General features: G+C 51.0%; 1 protein-coding gene across 1 annotated transcript in view; it reads left to right on the top strand.

Annotated features, from left to right (window-relative positions):
• The first annotated feature begins 7 nt into the window (after window positions 1-7).
• The window catches only part of FAH (fumarylacetoacetate hydrolase), a 34,953-nt gene continuing 12,700 nt past the window's right edge, over window positions 8-22,260 (top strand). The window contains exons 1-10 of the mRNA XM_008068507.1: window positions 8-148; window positions 4,479-4,589; window positions 6,878-6,999; window positions 7,511-7,560; window positions 9,864-9,954; window positions 15,050-15,147; window positions 15,244-15,296; window positions 17,762-17,861; window positions 18,624-18,754; window positions 20,951-21,026. Of these exons, the coding sequence (XP_008066698.1) occupies window positions 68-148; window positions 4,479-4,589; window positions 6,878-6,999; window positions 7,511-7,560; window positions 9,864-9,954; window positions 15,050-15,147; window positions 15,244-15,296; window positions 17,762-17,861; window positions 18,624-18,754; window positions 20,951-21,026 (913 nt within the window). The 5' untranslated portion in view covers window positions 8-67. The remainder of the gene's footprint in view (window positions 149-4,478; window positions 4,590-6,877; window positions 7,000-7,510; window positions 7,561-9,863; window positions 9,955-15,049; window positions 15,148-15,243; window positions 15,297-17,761; window positions 17,862-18,623; window positions 18,755-20,950; window positions 21,027-22,260) is intronic.

The following is a 22,260-nucleotide window of genomic DNA, read 5'->3' on the forward strand; positions in this document are numbered from 1 at the left end:
TGCGGTCGAGTCCTGTCCTGCCCGCCGCCCTCTGGCCTCGCCGCCTCCGTGCCCGGGCCTCGCCAGCATGTCCTTCGTCCCAGGGGCCGAGGACTCCGACTTCCCCATCCACAACCTGCCCTACGGCGTCTTCTCCACCAGAGGCAACGTGAGCCGCGGCGCTCTGGCTTCCGGGCGCGGGGAGGGAGGGAACGGAGGCAGGAGCGGCACGGGGGCTGGGGCCTTTCTCTGGGTGAGCCGTCCCTGGACCGTGCGTGTGGGTTCGAATCCCGCCCGGTGACTGTCTGGCTGTGCGCGTTATTTAACCTCTCTGCCTTAGTGTCCGCAAGTTTGTGTGAGAATTACATGCAAGATGAAATGGAGTATGTCACTGTCCCTCCTAGACAAGCAGAACAAGTGTTTCCCTCCCCCGGGACACCAGTCAGGGCGGGTGGTTTATCTCGCTGTTATCCCCTACCCCGGAACCGGGAGACAATGTCAGTTAACCTCGGTATGTTTTGCGGCTCAGAGGGACGGCGCATTTACTGGCATAGAGCTGTGGGACCTAAGATGGCAAGTGTCTTTCGTGGTGTGGGCGCTCTGGCATACCCTGGCTGATCAGAAGCCTTTGGGGACAGAAAAGCGAACTTTGACACTTTGGAAGTGTAGTCTGATTGGTGGAAAGAAATCTTTGAAAACCGGGGTGTGTCAGCAAATGCACATAGACAGTAAGAGAGTCCCTAGGTGGGAAAAGTCGATTCCCTCGGATTTGTTTATGGTATTTTTTATTTTTAAATTTTTGAATTGGAGTCTCACTCTGTCGCCCAGGCTGGAGTGCAGTGGCACTCCCATGGCCACCGCAGCCACGACCTGCTGGGCTCAGGCGATCCTTCCACCTCAGCCTTCCAAGTAGCTGGAACTACAGGCATGCACCATCACGTCCTGCTAACTTTTTGTTGATTTATTGTAGAGATTAGGTCTCGAACCCATGGGCTCAGGTAATCCTCTCACCTCGGCCTCCCAAAGTGCTGGGGTTATAGGTGTGAGCCACCATGCCTGACCTTATGGTATTTTTTAAAGGTAAACTCCTGGCTCAGCTCTGGAAGCCACAGAAGCCCAGAATCTGCTTGCACCTAGCAATATTCAGGAAATGTTTGCTAAATGGGGTGCCTAACTGTCAGCCCCTTCCTGGAAAGTGGGGTTCCCTCCCCCATGGCTGGTCATTGATCCTATGCGACTGCCCTTTTGTGGCCTGTTTGAGGCAAATGCCTCGGTCTAGAAGAGTCAACTTGTGATTTCACAACTGGCAGGTCTGATCAGGTGTTGCAAGGACACAGAAAGTGAACACTCAGTGCCCTGGAGGACACATTGCCAGGCACGTTAAATGTTAACCTGTGTTAGCCAACCACCCTCTCTGCTGGCAGAGCCCACCCTCTGTCCGCCTGTAGCCCTTTCCTCTCAGCAGTTGTGTCCTGACCTTTTCTGGGAGCACAAATACATTCAACAGAAACATTTGTGAGTGGCAGGCGCACCCCAGTAGAGTGCTCTGACGTGCGTTTCCTGGAGAATCGAATTAATATCCCTTCGAGTGTGGCTTGGGGCTTTCAGAAGACCCCATGCCTTGCTGTTTAGATATTAGAATGTTTGGGGCAGCCACCAGGGACATCTGGAAGAGAGAGCCCCTTCCTATTGCTCTCTGATATCAGAGTGCTGGGGTGGAGTTCGGGCCCTTTAGCCTTCCAGAAGGCTCAGGGCCTTCCACCTGAATGGGCTTCGTATGAAGTTGTCACTGCAGCCACTGGACATTCCAATGGTGACGGCTGCCTCTCCAGGCTGGGCTAGTTGCCAAGGCAAAAACCTTCTTCTCCCTTCCCCCACGTTGGCAGCCAGCACTTCCTAACTTGGTTGGAAGACAGCACATTAATTCAGCCATGATTTCATTCATTCTTCTATTCAGCAAGTGCTTATGAACCCCAACTCTGGGCCAGTCCTTGCCTGGGCTGGGAGTTGAGAGTGAAAGAAAGATACAAGGGCACCCTCCCTCCGTCTCCATTGCCTGTGCACTAGTGGGGCATACGGTGGTGTTCTCTGTGAAGGTAGGGGTGGTAGCCCCTGAGTGCCTTGTTAAAGACCCTGTAGTCTAGCCCCGTCGCTGCCTCTTTCCTTCGCTCTCTTTAGCCATACTGGCAGCTTTTCAGTCTCTTAGACATGCTAAGAGCAGTTTCCTGCCTCAGGACCTTAGCACATGCTGTTCCTTCTGTCTGGAATGCTCTTCCTTCGGCTCCTTCCATGCCTGGTTCCTTCTTACCCTTCAGGACTCAGCTTAGGGTCATCTCCTCAGAGAGGTGTCCCCTAAGTACCTTGTCAGTATGAGCTCCCCGCTGTACCCCAGCCATGGTTACTTCTTACCACACCCTGAGTTTCCTTTTGTTTCTGTCCACAGAGTCTTAGCAACTTTCATGCAGTGCCGAGAAATGCGCCTTAGATGTTTGTAGTATAAAGAGTGTCTGTCTTATGTGCTTGTGGTGAGAGATTTACAGATATTAATAAAATCCTCAGCTGGGCTCGGTGGCTCAGCCTGTAATCCCGCGCCTTTGGGAGGCTGAGGTGAGTGGATTGCCTGAGCCCGCGGGTTTGAGACCCACCTGGGCAGGCGAGACCTCATCTCTACAATAAATAAAAAAATTAGCTGGGTGTGGTAACACTTGTCTGTAATTCCGGCTACTTGGAAGGCTGAGGCGGAAGGATCGCCGGAGCCCAGCAGGTCGAGGCTGCGGTGGCCGGGAGCAGCCACTGCCCTCCAGTCTGCGCGACAGAGTGAGACTCCAACTCAAAAAAAAAAAAAAAATAGAATCCTCACAGTAAATCTACAGTGGGGCTATAGTCCCCATTTTGCAGATGAGGAAACTGAGACCCAGAGAGGCTAAGCATCACACTCCAGGTCTCCTAGCCAATAAGAGACCGATTTGGGGTTGGACCTCATATCTTTCAGCCTCCTGACCCTGTACTGTCCCCTCTACGTCCATCTGGGAGTTAGGTAAAGCTTTCCTTTGGACAACTTTATATCAGCTGTGGCCAAATGTTATAAAACAGTATATTTGTTCTCTTAAAGTTAGGTACATGGGCTCTCTCTCCCTAGTGTGTCTCCCTCAAATTACAAATGGAAAGCCAAGCCACGGCCCAGAGAGGACCAGGAACTTGTCCACAGTGGTAGAATGGTGAGTGAGGGAGTAGGCTAGTGGCCCAGATATCCTGGGTCCCACCTGGGAGACCTTTCTGATCTGGCACTGAAGAAAACAAAGCCCAAGGTTAAAAGTAGGAGATTTATTCCTACCCAACTCTCTTCTCAGGTCCCCGGGTCATATTTTGAAGCACGAGGGCAGTAAGTGACTACCTGATGTTTCTAGGTTTTGCTTACAGCTGAAGAAGCAGGCAACCACATAGTGACCAGATTTCGGAGCATGCTTGATGGTGGTGGCTTCTTCTTGCCTGCAGCTGGGGGTGGGGCCAGGGTCAGAGATGTGGCCCAGGGGTCTGCCCTGCGCATCCCCTGTGTGGACAGACATTTGGAGGGTTTAGCTTTTTGCCCGCAGCAACAGATTCCCATTTTTCAGAGGGGGAGACTGAGGCCCCGGGAGTCAGCAGTGAAGCTGAAAATGAGTAGCTGGCTCTCCAGGCCGCCTTCTCCAGGTCAAGCTCTGTGGGGTTTCAGAGCGAGGGATTGGAGGAGAGTGGCTCTGGTCTACCCTGACCCCAAGAGCTAACATGCATGGAGAAATGGCCGTCTTCTCTCAGCCTGCCAGAGCCCAGAAAGTGAAGCCTGTAGACATGATCTCTGGTTTCTTGTTGATGGGCAAAGCTCAAGGCTTTGCGAAGTATTTAAGACACCTGATGAGTCAGTAGGTCAGTAGGGATACTGGGATTTCATGGTGCAGAAGAGAACATGCCTCACACATTCTGAGCAGATTGGTTTCGGGCAGTTCTCTTACCTCCCAAGCTCTCCTCCATGTGAGCCCAGGCAAGCACATTCATCCAAGCTGCCTGGTCCTTGGCACTGTGCTGGGGCACTCATTGCTCTGCTGCTCAAATGAATTACCCGAGCAAAGGCCTTGGTTAAATCCAAAAAATAATCCAGTTTTCTGGTAAGGTGGTGAGTTCCCTATCACTGGAGGCATTTAAGCAATGCCTAGGGAACTTTTCAGGGGAGTTTGCCTGGATAAGAGGATTGGAGAGGCCATCCCTTGTCTTCCCACTTTGAGGGATATTTGATTTATTTTCCATTCAGGGAACACAGATTCTCTTTCCTTCTTGTTCTGGAAGCAGAGATGGCACAAGGGAGCTGGGTAGGATGCTGGGGATTCAGTTGATCAGTCCTCTTCACATAGTAGGCCATCAGAAGGGGGACCGTGGGCTCTAAAGAGATAGTCTTCCCGAGTAAGTGCACCTCACCTGGCCAAAGGCTTTTCCCAGAGCTGATAGTGCCGTCTTTTTCCTCCCAGCCAAGACCGAGGATCGGGGTGGCCATTGGCGACCAGATTCTGGACCTCAGTGTCATCAAGCACCTCTTCACCGGGCCTGTCCTTTCCAAACACCAGGATGTCTTTGATCAGGTAGGACACTGTGGCATGACTTGTCCCTGATCTCAGTGGCACTTATTATGAAATTTACGAAGAAAATACTCTCCGCCTTCCACTTGCAATAGAGGCAGTGCTGGCCGAGGTCCCCCAGTTTAACTTGGGTAAGGCTAGGGCCATTTTGAGACAGACGAGGTGGCAGGGGTGTACCTCAGGGTGGCATCTCATCCCCAGGTAGGTTCCTAGGTGAAAAGCTAGTTAGTGTCCTGGCGGTGCTCGGTCTTTCCTAGATGTCTCTGAGGTGAAGGTCTTCAGGATGTCTGGTTAATTTCCTCATCAAGTTGTTTGAGCCTCTTCTTGTCCAAAGCCTGTGTGGGCTCCCCAAGGAGGCTACGAGCTCTGCTCTCCAGCTGGGTGCGGGGCCAGGGTCATAGATGTGGCCCAAGGGTCTGTTCTGCACATCCCCTGTGTGGACAATCACTTGGGTCCAGGTGGTTCAGCTCTTTGCCTGCTGTGACAGATTTGCCATTTCCCAGTGGGAAAGACTGAGGCCCAGTCTGGGAATGAGTAGCTGGGCTCTCCAGGTCACCTCCTCCAGGGCAGACTCTCCTGGGCCTCATGTGATCCTTCTCCCTCAGCCTCCCAAGTAGCTGGGACTACAGGTACATGCCACCATACCCAGTCTCCTCCCAAGGAGTCAGCCTAAAGTACACTAAAGTACATGTTCATGTGGGATGAACATGAATTTACTTCCTGTAAATGGTCAGTTACTATTTTTACTTTTGAGTCAGGGTCTCATTCTGTCACCCAGGCCGGAGTGCAGTGGCATAATCGTAGCTCATGGCAGCCTTGACCTGGGCTCAGGTGATCCTTCTACCTCGGCATCCTGAGTTCCTGAGTAGCTGGCACTACAGGCATGTACCACCATGCCTGACTAATTTTTTTATTTTTTTATTTTTTGTAGAGGTGAGATTTTGCTATGTGGCCCAGGCTGGTCTCAAACTCCTGGGTTCAAGCAATCTGCCCGCCTTGGCTTCCCAAAGTGCTGAAATTACAGGTATGAGCCATTGTGCCTGGCCAGTTAGCTCTTTGGACATGCTGCTTCCCTCTTTCTGGGGCAGGAAGGAGCAGGGTACGTGTGGAATCCCACCTTTGTGCCAGGAACTCTACACACATCCTCTCCTTCAATCCTCCAACCTCCCTCTGGCACAAGAATCAGAATCATCTCTGGATGGATGGGGATCTGAGCACAGAGAATGAGAATGGTTCTCCCAGGCCACACAGTTAGAAGTATTAGAGCAGAGACCGGAACGCTCACTCTTAGGACCCACATGAGTTTTTTCTGCCATGCCTCACTGGTTATGAAACCTCTTCTTACCTGACATGGAAGGGATTGGTTTTGGGCAGGTGTGGTGGTTCACGCCTGTAATCCCAGTACTTTAGGAGGCTGAGATGGGAAGATTGCTCGAGCCCAGGAGTTCAAGACCGGCCTGGGTCACATAGCGAGACCTCATCTCTACAAAAAAATTTTAAAATTAGCGAGATGTGGTGGCATGTGCCTGTAGTCCCTGCTAATTGAGAGTCTGAGGCATAAGGGTCACTTGAGCCCAGGAGGGCAAGGCTATGGTGAGCCACGATCATGCTACTGCACTCCAGCTTGGGTAACAGAGTGAGACCCTGTCAAAAAGAAAGGAAGGAAGGAAGGGAGAAAAGGGATTGGATTAGGTCACAATACCCCTGCTGATTGGAGTATGCCTTCACTGGAGGAACATAGCCCCCTTAACTGAAGGCCAGGCCAGGTTTCACGTGGCCACCATGCCAGACAGCAGCCCCTGTGCTCGTGCAGTTGTGTATAAGTCCATGAGGGCATGAAGCAACATCAGAAAGGTGATGCCTTTCTCCAGCTTGATGAATAGAAGACAGCACGGTGGCTCATGCCTGGCAGCTTCTTTGGGAGGCGAGAGGATAACCTCAGCCCATGGGTTTGAGACCACCCTGGGCGAGATGGCAAGACCTCATCTCTACAATAAATAAAAAAATTAGCTGGGCATGGTGGCACATGCCTGTAATTCCAGCTTAGAAGGCTGAAGTGGAAGGATCGCCTAAGCCCAGCAGGTTGAGGCTGAGGTGACTGTGAGTGTGCCACTTCACTCCAGTCTGGGTGACAGAGTAAGACTCTGACTCAAAAAACTAAAAAGAAGTATAGGGCTGGAGAGTTTGAGTGAGCAGGAGGAAAGTGGCCAGGCTGGCGAGCCTTCCATCGACAGGAGGGATACCCCGGGCCCTCCTGTGTGTGATCTTCTTCCTCCCTGTTTCGGTCCTAGCCAGCTCTCAACAGCTTTATGGGCCTGGGTCAGGCTGCCTGGAAGGAGGCGAGAGCATTCTTGCAGAATCTGCTATCTGCTGGCCAAGCCAGGCTCCGAGATGACACGGAGCTTCGGAAGCGGTGAGGAGCACATGGATGTGGGTGGAGAGCAGGGGACACGGCAGGGAAGATGAGGACCGTGTGGTACTCAGGGCCACTGAGTCCTGTCTTGCTGCCTCAGTGTGGCCAAGTCGGACCCTATCCAGCTCCTGCCTGGGGTGACAAGTTGGTGGGAGGGCTCTGAGTGGGATGGAACGGAGCTGTCCTGGCCAGACTAGGTCCCAGACCCCCTCTCTGACCCAGCTAGTACTCATCAGCATCCTCTGTGGCTTGTGTGGTTTCCAGAGCAGAAAGGAGCCCCAGTGCTCTGGTTCCGTTTCCTAGAGGGAATGTGGACACAGGAGAGGCGTCTCGACCATAGTGGGTAGCTGTCCTCTCTGCTGTGGACAGGGTCAGCCTAGCTCTGGCCCCACTGGAGATGTGAGCGGGATCCGGGGGATGACTGGGCTTTGCCTGCGGGTGGGTGACCAGAGCAGCGACACCCCCCCTTTCACCACTTGTTTGACCTTGAAGACCTGGTTCTATATTTCAGCGCATTCACCTCCCAGGCTTCTGCCACGATGCACCTTCCAGCCACCATAGGTGAGTGCATTCTTTTCACTAAGATAGTGACAGAGTGGTTGAGTGGCCTGAGAGGGCTGGCCATATGCCGTGGGTCCCTTCCACGGGTGGCGGGGGAGGATCCGAGGAGGGGCTGAGGGGCTGTTGCCGCTTCCCCATCACTGACCGTTCTTGGCACCTAGGTCTGGCATTCGCTTAGGCTGTGGTCAGGGCTGCAGTGCTGGCCTCAGGTAGTGGCAGGCCACTCAGGGTTGTGACTAGCTGCGTGGGTGCCCGCGCAGCGGATCTCTGTCCTCTCTCCCCAAAGGTTGTGGGGCCAGTGCTCTGAGCTCAGCCCGTGAGTCAGCAATTTAGAGAAAAGAGGCCAGAGGGCTGTGAAGGGCCTGGTTGGAGCCATGCAGGGTTTCTGGCTGGAGTGCCAGTCAAGAGGTTGGAGCTGTTGAAACTCAGCCTGAGGCAGAGGGAAGACACATCTATCTTCCTCCTTGTCCGTCTGCCTGCCCTGTTGGGCTTCCTGGGCCCCTGTGTGCTGAGGGACTGGCTGGCCCTGCCCTTGGGAAGATGGGGCTCTCTGGACCAGCTCTTGAGTTTGGGCAGAGCCTCTGCCTCTGGCTGCCTGGACTCAGTTGGCTAGAGGGTTGGTTTGGGGATGGGACCAAGTCACTTTCTCCCTCCCAGTTCCTCACTCCTCCTTGTCATGCACTCAAGGGCTGTGTATGTTTTGGCAAACCAATTGTTGGGCAAACCAGTTGTCTTTGAGGGATTCCTCATGCTTGGCTAACTGATGGTGCCCTTTCTTGTTTTATTTATTTATGTTTTGAGTCAGGGTCTCACTTTGTTCCCAGACTGGAGTACAGTGGCACGATTATGGTTCACCACAGCCTCAAACTCCTGGGCTCAGGCAATCCTTCCGCCTCAGTCTCTGAGTAATTGGGACTACAGGTGTGAGTCCCCACACCCAGCTAATTTTTTGTGTGTGACTTTTTCTTTTTTTGTGGAGATTTTTTTTGTGTGTAGAGACTATGTTGCTCAGGCTGGTCTTGATTTCCTGGGCTCAAGTTATCCTCCTGTCTCAGCCTCTCATGAGAAATATCTCAGCTATGACTTCTGTACATTGGGATTGAAGATGGGAGGCAGCTGCAAGGGCATAGTCTCAGTCTGCCCATAGACTTTTCACTTCACCACTTCTGTTGTTAGTCTAGACTGTTGTTGGTGTATGCCCAACTTTTTTTTTTTTTTAGAGGGGAGATTTAGGAAGATAAACAGGCAGACTGTCCCAACTGGTTTTTCCTGTACATTTTAGCAATCCATTTCCTGCATGAGAGACTGCAGCTTGCAAGCCACCCTGTTCAGACCATCATAATCAACAGGCATTGATTTGCACCTGCCATGTGCATGCCCTTGTCCTTGGCTCCAGGGGAGAGTCCAACAAATAAGGACAGTGCTGGGGCTGCCCTGAAGTGGCCACAAGCTGGCAAAGATGTATACACGCATGACCAGAACAGCAGTAGGACACAAGGCCTGCCCTGAGGAGGGTTCAGAGGAAGGGACTCGGGGGGCAGAAATCCTGCTAGAGAGAGTGGGGAGGACTTCAGGGAGGAGAACACCCCAAAGGGGTGTGAGGATTTGAACACACAGGGACAAGAGAGAATCAGGTGGCAGCAGAGGTGTGTGAGAGAGCCTTGGGGGTCACAAGCAGTTGTCTATGGTAGAAGCCCCGAGAAGGGGGTTGGTATCAGCCATCTTCATGTTCCACTGTGTGTTTTGGACAATCTTGTCTCCTTATTTCTTTTGTGTTTCTCAGATAGGGCCTTTAAAAATGAATCTTGGCCAAATCTTGGCAGGTGTGGTGGCTCAGGCCTGTAATTCCAGCACTTTGGGGCGCTGAGGCAGGAGTATAGCTTGAGGCCAGGAGTTCGAGACCAGCCTGGGCAACATAGTAAGACCCTATCTCTACAAAAAATTAAAAATTAAAAGAAATTATCCAGGCATGGTGGCATAACCCTGTAGTCCCAGCTACCTGGGAGGCTGAGTTGGGAGGATTGCTTGATCCTGGGAGTTTGAGGCTGCAGTGAGCTATGATCATATCACTGTGCTCCAGCCTGGGTGACAGAATGAGATCCTGTCTCTAAAAATCAAAAGCAGCAGCAAAAAATCTGAATCCTTAGTGAGGCTGTTTGTGTTGCATATGATGCTATAACTGCTGGAATAATTGCTACAGAGCTCTGGGCTGTGTAGACATTGTGTGCACTCTTAGAACTGTCCCTCGTCTTTCCTGCGGCATCTGGGTCACTGATGGGATCCCCTGGGTCTTTCATCTACAGGAGACTACACGGACTTCTATTCTTCTCGGCAGCACGCAACCAACGTCGGCATCATGTTCAGGGGCAAGGAGAGTGCGTTGATGCCTAATTGGTATGTCCTGTTCCAGACGTGTGGAGAAGTTCAAAGTCTGTCTTTCCATTTCCAGTTGTGTGTTTGTCTCAGGAGCTGCCAAGCCCCCCTTAGGTTAAAGTGAACTGAGGAGGAAAATTGGTAGTGACCATGCTATTGCAGCCTCTGGAAACGGGGGCCTTTGCTTCTAGTCTGTTCACCTTGGCTCAGCACCTGCTGTGGGATTGTATGGCCAGTCCCTTAAGCTCCTCCGTCTACACAGCAAGGGTTGGGATTCGATTCTCTAAGTTGCTAAGGTCCTTCTGGAGTCTTTCATTTGTAAACCATATATTTATTTATTTATTTATTTATTTTGAGTCGGAGTCTCACTCTGTCACCAAGGCTGGAGTTCAGTGGCATGCTCATGGCTACTGCAGCCTCGACCTACTGGGCTCAGGTGATTCTTCCACCTCAGCCTTCCAAGAAGCTGGAACTATAGGCACACACCACCATGCCCAGCTAATTTATGGATTTATTGTAGAGACGGGGTCTCACCAAGTTGCCCAGGCTGGGCTTGAACTGGTAGGCTCAGGCAATCCTCTTGCCTCTTCCTCCCAGAGTTCTAGGATTAGAGGTGTGAACCACCACGTCTGGCTAAAACTGTGTATTATTTTTGTTTCTTGATGAGTCTTAGCACCTTCCGTGCTTATATGTTCAGATGAATGAGAACTCTCAGGTGTGCCTGGTACTGTCTGTTCCTCAAAATGTGGGCTGTTACATTCATTTATTTGATCCTCATAGTAGTTCTGTTACTGTTTTTGAAAAATATATATATATCTATATTCACCAGGGGTGCCAAAAAATGTATACACGTTATAAGCGATGATTACTTTTAGTTCGCTGTAATCAGAAGTGTCTGGATGACGAGGGTAACCATTTTGAGCACTTCTTGTAATTGCAGAAGTCTAATTTGACTTATATTCATCTCTTGTTATTGGTACATAGTAAATATTGCAGTTTTAATACAGTTTGCTCTTAAAATGTGTATACATTTTTGGCACCCTCTGTATATCTATACCTATACCTATATCTATATCTATATATTTTTTGAGTTGGGGGTCTCACTCTGTCACCCAGGCTGGAGTACAGTGGCATTATCACAGCTTACCACAACCTCAACCTCCTGGGCTCAGGCGATACTTCTGCCTCAGCCTCCCAAGTAACTGGAACTACAGGCACATTCCTCCATGTCCAGCTAATTTTTTGTAGAGATGAGGTCTATGTTGCCTCAGCTGGTCTTGAACTCTTAGGCTCAAGCAATCCTCTGGTCTTGACCTCCCAAAGTGCTGGGATTACAGGTGTGAACCACTGCACCCATACTAGTTTTTTATATATTTTTTCACAGATGTTTCTGCATTTTCTCTGCCAGTTCATCTATATAGTCACATCTCTCTTATTAGTTTGAAAGAGATAGAAATTAACCCTCCTTGGCAATGTCTTGCAAATATTTTCTCCCAATATATTATCTATTAACTTTGCTTGCCATCTTTCTAGAAACAGAAGCTCTACATTTTCATAAAGTCAAACATGCCAGTCATTTTCCTTATGGCATTTACTTTTGTGTCATGTTTAGAGAGGCTTTCTCCATCCCAAGAACCTGAAAATATTTTTTATATTTTTTTTCTAGTGCCTGCAATAGCCTTTCTTTGTACATTTTGGTCTTTATCCATCTGGACTTTGCTTTTACGTGTGAGGAGAGGTATGGGCCTGTATTAGTTTCCAGGGGCTGATCTCACAGTGTACCACAAACTGGGTAGCTTACAACATCAGTAATTAATTCTCTCACAGTTCTGGAGGCCAAACATCTGAACTTAAGGTGTTGGCATGGCCGTGCTCCCATAGAAGAGTCTAGGCAACTGCTTCCTCACTGCTTTCAGCTTCTGGTGACTGTGGGTGTTCCTGTGGCTACCTCATGTCAGTCTCTGCCTCTGTCCTCACATGGCCTTCTCTTCTTTTCTTTGACTTCTCTTTGGCTTCTTTTCTGTCTCTCTCCCTCTCCCTCCCCTTACCCTCTCTTTTGAGTTGGGGTCTCGCTCTGTCACCCAGCTGGAGTGCAGTGGCATGATCATGAGCTCGCCACAGCCTTGACTTCCTGGCTTCAGGTGATCCTCTTACCTCAGCCTCCTGAGTGGCTGGGACTACAGGTGCATGCCACCACGCCCAGCTAATTTTTTGATTTTTTTTATAGAGATGAGATTTTGCTGTGTTGTCCAGGCTGGTCTTGAACTCCTGGGCTCAAGTCATCTGCCCGCCTCGGCCTCCCAGAGTGCTGGGATTACAGATGTGAGCCACCACACCTGGCCATCTTCTGTTTCTTATAAGGACATTTGCCATTGAACTTCGGGCCTGCCTGTATAATTCAGGATGATCTCATCTCAAGATCCTCAACTTAGTTACATCTATAAAGGCTCTTTTCCACATTTTCTGGGGGTTATGGTGTCACCATATCTTTTGAGGAGCTACCGTTCAATGCTAACTAATCCCATCACGAACATCATTTTTTTCAATTTTTATTTTAAAGATGGGTGCCATTCAAGGTTAGGTATATAAATGGTCATTGTGCAGGTAAAGTTTGGGCCTCACTTTGGTCCCCACTTCACCTGGTTTGAAATCAGGTATCCTTCTTGATGAAATGTACTCCCCACCCCACCAGCAGTTTCCAGCTACTGCCAATCCCTTTCTTACAGTATTATGATAATTGTTCAGGGTCCGATTATGAGTGAGAGCATGTGGTACTCAGTTCTTTGCTTCTGTGATAGATCACTGAGTATGATAGACTCTAAATCCATCCAAGTTGCTGCGAAGTTCATCATTTTGTCCTTCTTTATGGCTACATAATATTCCCTCATGTATATGTACCACATTTTTTTAATCAATGGGCAGCACGGCTGATTCTGTGTTTTTGCTATAGTGAATAACGTTGCAATAATCATGCGTGTGCAGGTATCTTTTTCATAGAGCGATTTGAGTTCCTCTGAGTATATTCCCAGAAGGGGATTGTTCATCTATATCATTTCCGTTTTTATCGATCATGTACTGCATTTTCACCTACACGCAGTTCTCAGTGTATTTGGTTGATTCCCTCACAGGAGTGCCGTGCTATTTTTTTTTTTTTTTGAGTTGGAATCTCACTCTGTCACCCAGACTGGAGTGCAGCGGCCACTCCCGGCCACCACAGCCTCGACCTGCTGGGCTCTGGCGATCCTTCCGCCTCAGCCTTCTGAGTAGCTGGAACTACAGGTGCGCGCTACCACGCCTGGCTAATTTTGGATTTATTGTAGAGATGAGGTCTTGCCAAGTTGCCCGGGCGGGTCTTGAACCTGCGGGCTCAGGCAGTGCCATGCTATTGTAAATCGCTTTGCAGTGTGCTTTGCTATTTGGGAGTGCTTCCTTTCTCAAGTCCTCTCCTGTATTTCTGTCTTATAAACAGAGCTCTTGATGATGTGCTGGTTGCCCCAGGATGGCCCTTCTGCTCCCCGCTGTGTGACCTATTCCCAGGGTCTTCTTGTATTAAGTGGGGAGTGGGTTGCAGAGCAAGCAGCAGAACTTTGCATTCAGAGAGACCTGGGTTTGAATCCTGGTGCCACCACTTCATAATGGGTGACCGTGGCCAAGCCAGAGGCACACTTGGAGCCCACGTTTGCTTGGTGCTGGCTGATGACACCTGTGGTGCAGGGCTCTCATGAGGATTAGGTGAAAAGGGAGACAATACAAACAGCACCTCGCAAGGCTCCTGGCCTGAGCTAAGTGCTGTGGACAGGGTAACCATTGCTGTTGGCTGTTTGTCTAGCATTTACCTCAGCACCCCATGGGTGCTCTAGACCAGGGTGGGAGAAAGTCTTACATTACCCTTAAGTACCTTTTGATTTTTAAGAAATCACATAACCTAAAAAATATTGTTTTTTTTTGAGTAGGAGTCTCACTTTGTCACCCAGGCTCGAGTACAGTGGTGCAATCACAGCTCACCACAGCCTCGACCTCCTGGGCTCATGCAGTCCTTCTGCCTCAGCCTCCTGAGTAGCTGAGACTATGGGTATGAGCCACCACTCCTGGCTAATTTTTTATTTTTTGTAGAGTTGAGGTCTTGCCGTGTTGCCCAGGCTGGGCTTGAACTCCTAGACTCCAGCAGTTCTCCTCCCTTGGCTTCCCAAAGTACTGGAATTACAGGTGTGAGCCATTGTACCTGGCCTATAACAGAACATTAAAAAAAAAATCACACATAAGATAAAATTGAGCATCTTGACCATCTATAAGTGTAGAGTGATGTTAAGTGCATTTACGTTGTTGTGCAACCATCATCCTTATCTGTCTCCAGAACCCTTTCACCTTGCAAAACTGAAACTCTATTAAACAATAACTCCCCATTACCCCTCCACCCATTGAACAATAACTCCCCATTCCCCCTCCACCCAGCCCTTAGAAAACCTAATTCTACCTTCTGTCTCTATGAATTCAACAACTCTAGCTACCTCATAAAGTGGAATCATGCAGTATTTGTCTTTTTGTGATTGGCTTATTTCACTTAGCATTATGTACCTGAGGTTCATCTGTGCTGTAGCTCATCCATGTGTTACACTTTCCTTCTTTTTTGAAGTTGAATAATATTCCATTGTATGGATATACCACATTTTATTTATCCATTCTTCCATGAGTGGACACTTGGGGTACCTTTTGATTTTCGAACTATATGGAAATTCCTTGTTTCTAATTTTTATTTTTATTTATATTTTGAGGCGGAGTCTCACTCTGTTGCCCAGGCTAGAGTGCAGTGACATGATCACAGCTCACCGCAGCCTCAGCCTTCTGGACTAAGGTGATCCTCTCACCTTAACCTCCCAAGTTGCAGGACTACAGGAGCACACCGTGCTGGGCTAATTTTTTGACTTTTTTGTAGAGTTGAGGTCTCACTTTGTGACCCAGACACTGGCTTCAAACTCCTAAGCTCAAGTGATGCCCTCTTGTCTTGGCTTCTCAAAGTGCTGGGATTACAGGCATGAGCCACCATATCTGACCTAAATTTTAAAAATTACATCTGTAACAGCTCTATGCCCTGCATTCTCTTGCCTTCCTTCAACAGGTTGCACTTGCCCGTGGGCTATCATGGTCGTGCCTCCTCCGTAGTGGTGTCTGGCACCCCAATCCGAAGACCCACGGGACAAATGAGACCTGACGACTGTAAGTGACCCCGATGTCTAGGTCCCACTTGTGCCCATGCAGTGACTTCCACAGCCTGACACTTACAAAGCCTCTTTTTTTCTGGTGTTATTCCAGCCAAGCCGCCTGTGTATGGTGCCTGTAAACTCCTGGATATAGAGCTGGAGATGGTGAGCTGAGCCTCGGTGTCCTGTGGCTGAGGACCATAGAAACCTTATGGCAGGAGGGCTCTCTGGGGCAGCTTCTGTGCTGCCAGCTGTTCCTGCCTTCAGCCTCAACGGTAGCAGCTCTGGGTCCCCACTTGACCTTTGGAAGTACAGTAGAACCTTGTTATTTGCAGAATCTGTATGTTTTTTTATTTTTGAGTCAGGCTCTCACTCTGACATACAGGCTAGAGTACAGAGGCACAATCAGAGCTCACCATAGCCTCGACCTCCTAGGTCCAGGTGATTCTTCTGCCTCCGCCTCCCACATAACTGGGACTACAGGTGTGTGTCTCCACGCCCAGCTAATGTGAATCTGTATTTCGGAATTCACCTACTTGCAAATATTTACTTGTAGCCCTAAAATGAATATTCACAGAGCTTTTGAGGACACTCACGGACATGCACAGAGCAGTGAAAAATATGAGTCGTCTGACGTGAACTTTCCCAGGGTAACACTGGCTCTGCTTTCTTGTCTCAGCTCATCCTATAAACTCAAGCAATCCTCCTGCCTCAGCTTCCCGAGTAGCTAGGCAGGCACCACCACACCTGGCTAATTAAAAAAAAATTTTTTTTTGTAGAGACAAGATCTTGCTATGTTGCCCAGGCTGATCTCAAACTCCTGGCCTCCAATCATCCTCCTGCCTCAGCCTCTCAAACTGCTAGCATTGCAGGCATGAACCACCGCACCTGGCCTGTGGTAACTTTATAGAATGTAACTACCACAGATAATAAGAATCGATAGTATCAGCCCCATGGCACTTGTGGCTAGACCCACACAACCTCAGAACGGTGGTCACTTCAGGGATCCACACATGTTAAAATCAAACTTTTTATCTGGAGCTCGTTGTCAACTCACATGGAGCTGTGAGAAATAATGCAGAGAAAATTCCCTAAACTCTTCTCACAGACTCCCTGGTGGTAACATCCTGCGTAACTGTGGTGTGGTATCAAAGCCAGGATGTTGACCTTAATCCCCAAGGATCCCTCCTGCTGCAGGGTTGCCCATTTTAGGAGGCATATGGAACTCTGGGCAACCTGTAAGGTGAGGGGACCGGGAAAGTGGCAGGAAGGAGCTGAACTAGAGGAGGGAGGGCTCTGGGGACATGGCTGGGCCTTCAGCGTCTGCTGGTTGTTGGATGACCAAGGGTAAGCCAGGACCCATAGGGGCAGATAGATGGAGGGGGATGTCCATGGTTCTAGGTGGTGCCCTGGAAAGCTCTGAGCATCCCTATCACTGCAGGTGGAGAAGAAAAGGCCATGGGGCTACCCAGTCAGGCTGTGGCAGTGGGAAACCAGGCTTGGTAAAGGCAGGCTGGAGACCCAGACGGCTTTTCTGGAGCACCTTGTGTCTCCTGTGCTGCCCTGTGGTTTCTCTGGATTTGGTCCAGAGGAGAGAAATGAGTGGGTACTTTCATACAGTCCCCAGGGAGGTGGCATTCCCCACCAGCCTCTGCCTCCTGCTGTCTTGGTGAGGGTGCCACAGGAGACCCCCAAGGAGGACCCCAACGAGATTCACCAGAGCAGGGCACCTGAAGCCTAGTTTGGGGTCAGGATCTTCTCTCTGGAAAAAAGAAGGGCTCTGGGGGCAGAGGCTTCCCCTGTGCTGGTCCTTGCTGGGCATGGACGGGCAGAGGAAAGATGGAAAGTTAGAGTGTAGAGAAATGGTTGGGGTGGAGGGCACAGGCCATCTGACTGGAAGGTGGTGGGATTCCCCATAAAATGGGGGCCCCTGGGGGGGTTGTTTTTATTTTGAAGACAAATGGCAGTGTTTAAACACTGAACTGTGGTGTTGAAAACAACTCAAGTTTTACAGATGTCATAGCTGAGTCTAGGTGATTCTGAAAGAGACCTTCTCCATTTTTTCCTCCTTGTGATGTCTGGTTATGTTATTGGCCCATGGATGTGGTGTTGGTGCTGTTTTTCTTCAGAGGTTGTGGGGTGAAAACTTAGGGTCCAAGGCGAGGTGAGGGGTTGGGCCATAGGGGGTTCTCTGACAGGTGTTCTTTTCTGCATTCAGGAGGTGGCCTTTTGATTTTCTGTGATATGAATACAAAGCCTGGTATTTTCGTTTTTCACAAGCTGTCAAGTTCAAGTCCAATAAGGCAAAGTGTGTGTTGGGTGAAGAGGAAAGGGCGGAGTGGCCCGGGACGCACTGAAGGAGACAGGGGACACTGCTGTGGGAATCAGGGGCATGAGGCGGCCTCAGGTGGGCCCTGGCCTGTTGCTGCACGCTGCTTTCCTGAGGTGGCTGCTTGACCGCTGGGACGTGGCTTGTGACTTAGAGATGCAGTGCGTTTGTGCTAGGACCCTGGGGCAGTCCTGGTCCCTGGTGGGGTTTGGAAATACCTGACCTTTGCTGTCTAGGTGCCAGGTGACCTGGGGTGCACCTGGGTCAGCCCCAGATTCTAACCATCTCCCCCCTGTGTCAGGCTTTCTTTGTAGGCCCCGGGAATAGATTTGGGGATCCGATCCCCATTTCCAAGGCCCACGAGCACATCTTTGGGATGGTCCTTATGAACGACTGGAGCGGTAATTCCTGGAACTCTGGTGGGGATGGGGTAGGGGACAGTGACTGGGGGTTGGGGACACTTTCACAAAAGCCAAGGATGGTTTCCTGGGTCTGTTGCTGGTTAAGGGCAGCAGGTACTACCAGTAGCAGAGAGTGTGGGTTTGAGTTTCGGTTTCCGGCTCTGGGAACTTGGGCAATTCACTTAACCTGTCTGAGCTCCAGTTTTCCCATAAGTTGATAGGGACATGGCTGACATCATAACTCGTATTTATTGAGCACTTATTTTGCGTTTGTCCCTATGCCTAACAGTCCACATGTCCTGCTGATCCCTACAAGGTACTGGTAATATTATCATTCCCATTATACAGAATGAGGGACTGAGGCACAGAGAGATTTCAGTTTGTTGCCAAGCTAGGATTGGAAGCTTAGCATCCCAGCTTCTGAGCCTGACCTCCCAGCCCTATGCCCCATGTGAGAGGAAAATGGCGCCCTAGGTCCCAGGAATGTCTGTCTCCCAGCTTGAGGCTGAGCTTCTGGCCCCTTCGTGGGGGTTATCCTGTGGTTATTTTCTCTTTGCTGTAACCTGGCACAGTGCTCTCAAAGGACCTCTCTCCTCAGCATTGAATGTTCTTGCCCCTGGATCCTGGGACATCCTGGTTAGGGCCCCAGCTCGATAGAGAGGCCTGTGCTGGGTCTCTTTGCTTCTTGGTCAAGGGCAGGAGGGGGCCTTGGGGCGAGGCCTGGTCAACCTTTGTAAGCCTTGGGTCTGCCTTCTTCTGTAGCTCGAGACATTCAGAAATGGGAGTATGTCCCTCTTGGACCATTCCTCGGGAAGAGTTTTGGGACCACCATCTCCCCATGGGTGGTGCCCATGGATGCCCTCATGCCCTTTGCTGTGCCCAACCCAGATCAGGTAAGCACACCCCTGAGGGAGGCTCCTGAACCCAGCCCTGCTGCCCTGGAGGCCGCTTGCCAGTCAGCAGACACCAGGCGGGCAGACCGTCAGGAGGGAGCTCCATGCCCACACGGATGTGCCCTGCGCGATCCCAGTCCCAGTGACCTCCAGGCAACCATGACACCAGTCACTCTCCCTTGTGGTTTCCCTGCACCGGCACAGTTCTTGGGGGAAAACACAGAATTTCGTAACCTTCAGAATCCTCCAAGGCCAGGGCAACTGGCCAGCTGGAAGGAGAAGGGGTCCCTGCCAGTATTAGCGGGTTGTGCAGCTTCTCAGGTCACCAGCAGGTTGTGAATGGCGCCCCCTGGAGCCCAACTCTTAGAATGCAGTTTGGCACCCAGGGACGGTAGTGACTCCAACAGCCTCCTGTCCTCAGTACCACTGTCTGGGGCCCCACTCCGGGTCTCATCCCACCCTCCACCTGTCAGTCTGACTGCTACCCCACCCATCATCAGTGATGCCTGGTCAGGGTCACTCGTGACCTCTGGCAGTGCAGTGACCTTGTGTCCCCTTTCAGTGTGGACTCCTGGGAACCCTCACTCTTCCTTAATAGTCTCTTGCCTCTTGGCTTCTGGCATGTGACCTGTCCTTGTTCTCTGGTGTCCCTGAGTCCTCATGATGCTGACTCCAACTCTGTCCTTCCCATGGGGGCCAAGCCGAGCTCCCAGCCATTTGCCCATCCATCCATGAGCATCTCACCTCGTTCTCTCGCCCGGGGCCTCCATCACCGCCTCACTGGGAGCCTCTACCACCAACTCGCTCAGGGTCAACTTGCTTGGGGTCTCCACCACCTAGCTCCACCACCTCCTAGCTCCACCACTACCTTGCTCGACTCCTGCGTCCAGACCATCGTCCCAGCTCTTCTGCCTCTCGGGTCATTTTATGTTCGCTCCACTAAAAACAGAAACAAAAACAACCTCCAAAACTTGGGGTCTCGCCCCACAAGCCAGTTTCTCATGAAGGTCCTGCTGGCCTCTTGCTCCCTCATCGCAGTTCCTGCCAAAGCCCCTCCTCCCATCATTTCCAATCCCCAGGACATGTCTCTTTCCCGCAGCCTCCTGCTCATTGTCCTCCAGTCCTCCACCTTCCTGCAGGGGCCCTGGCCTAAAATATCCAGGTTCCACCCTCCTCTGCACCAGCTCTTCCCAAGTGCCATTTTTATATAACCATCATGACTTTTTTCTCCTTCTGGATGTTTTCTTTGTTTTTTGTTTTTTTTAAATCAGGGTCTCATTTTTTTCACCCACGCTGGAGTGCAGTGGCACAATCATGGTTCACTGCAGCCTCAACCTCCTGGGCTCAGGCAATCCTCCCACTTCCACCTCCCAAAAAGTAGCTGGGACTATGGGTGTGTGCCACCACACTTGGCTAATTTTTTAATGTTTTATAGAAATGAGGTCTCGCTATGTTGTCCAGGCTGGTCTCAAACTCCTGGACTCAAGCAATCCTCCTGTTTTGGCCTCCCACAGTGCTGGGATTACGGGCATGGGCCACCGTGCCCAACCTTGAATGTTTTTCTCTAGAGCAGCTCCCAGTTTAAAACTTGAACAATGTTTTGAGAAAAGGAACTTTATGTTCCTACCAGCATCACAAGCCTAACTGTTAATCATAAAAAGAAACATGTAGCTATTAAAATCACCAAGAGAGCTCAGATCCCACCAGAGACTCATGTATCACACTTTGGGAAAACATCGCTTTTGGCCAAAGCACAGATGTCCCGTCCTGGCGGTCAATGCTTCTCCCCTGCTGCTCCAGCACCAGCCAGGCTGTCTGCTTCTGCTGGCTCCTGACTCTCCACCCTCTGGGGCCCGGCATTGCCCTTTCAGCCTTTCCCCAAAGACCCTGTTTTGTTCCCCATCTCAGTCCCCCAGCCCCCACTTTCCCTACTGTTCCCTAGCCTGACCTGCTGGGACATCTCTAGTTTGATTCTTGTGACTTTGACTAGCTGATGCCTCTCCTTGGCTGCTTTTCCTGGAGCCTGGCTCAGATGACCACCCACCCCCGATGTCCAGTCCAAGGACACCATGTCCAGGGACACAGTGCTGGGTCCCCGGAGAGGGATCACTCCTGCTGCCTCAGGCCCTCTGCCTGGGGACCCAGTGAGCTCAGCCTGCCTGCCTGTGACCTCTGTGCTGTGCTCTGCCCTCCCAGGACCCCAGGCCCCTGCCGTATCTCTGTCATGACCAGCCCTACACGTTTGATATCAACCTGTCTGTTGCCCTGAAAGGTACGTCGTGAGAGGGCAGAGGTTCCCAGGGTCTCTGGGGCACGTGTGTCCAGGTTCCTTGCCCTGATGGCTTCTGAGCTGTGGCAAGGAGGGGAGAGTGGCTGCTATAGCCCTGGAGACGTGAGGCTCTTGTGAAGTAAAAGGAAGGGTAGGGGACACCTGTGTGCTCAGAGTAAGCCAGGCTGGGCCTGCTGGCTTTAACCCTGTCACTGAGTTCTCCCTGAGGGCTAGACATCATGAGGTCAAGATTCTCATTCTGCACTGGAATCCCCTCTAGCCTCCCAGTCAGGGTCTGTCTCGTCCCGGCTCACATACCGCCATCCTTACCACCAAGGTGGGCAGCGCATTTCATCATGTGCATGCTTGGAAGCTTGTCCTCTTGGGTCTGCCCATGGCAGGCCTGGCTGAGCTCTTGGGGGCCACACAGAGCCAGCACATCCGGCCCCCAAACCCCACCCTGGGCTAGCTCTGAGAACCTCGCCTGTAGGAGCTGTGTCTCCCTGTGGCTGCTCAGCCCAGCTCCGCAAACAGAGCAGCAGTTAGTAAGCAGGAAGCTGGCTCTGTGGGCGGTGGCTGTGCCCCTGTCCAGCTGGGTACTTTGTGCCCAACCTGTCTGTACCCTAGTCTGTCATCTGTGAAATGGGACACGAAGGGTCTTGACCGCATGGTTTGTTGTGAGGGCAAGTCAATCCAGGTATAAGTATAGGCAGTACCTGCTCCCAGGAAGAGTCAAGTGTCATTGTCCAGTCCCTGTGGGGACCCCTTGGGTGGCAGGGGCTTGCCTGGTGGCCATACACAGACCCCCTGGGCTGCACTCTGGCCAAGCCTCCTTTATCCATGATGCCTCTCTTCTTCCTGTCGTGTCTACACACACCAGGTTCTGCTGGGTTTTTCTTATTGCCACTTCCAGGGTCTTGGTCCTTCAGGAGGTGGTCCAGAAGGAGCAAAGCACCATCCTCTGTGGGGGCAGGATGCTCCATGGAGGACATGGTTGCTAGAAAGAGCTCCATGCCTGCTGTATGCCCTCTGGGAAGCTATGCTAGTTCCATTCTTTCAAGTTCCAGGTCGGGAAACCGAGGCTCAGAGAGAGAAAGGGATTCACCCCGAGTCATTTAGGTGACTGATGGCAAGGCTGGGACTAAATGCAAAGGTCATAAGTTCCAGGCTGGTCTCCCTCTACCCTTGAGTGTGTTCTTGGAGGGCATGTCAGTCTTGTTTCATTGTAGGTTTCTTC

Source organism: Carlito syrichta, unplaced genomic scaffold (genome assembly GCF_000164805.1).
Source record: "Carlito syrichta isolate Samal-C Ts95f unplaced genomic scaffold, Tarsius_syrichta-2.0.1 Scaffold311120, whole genome shotgun sequence".
NCBI classification, from domain to species: Eukaryota; Metazoa; Chordata; class Mammalia; order Primates; family Tarsiidae; genus Carlito; species Carlito syrichta.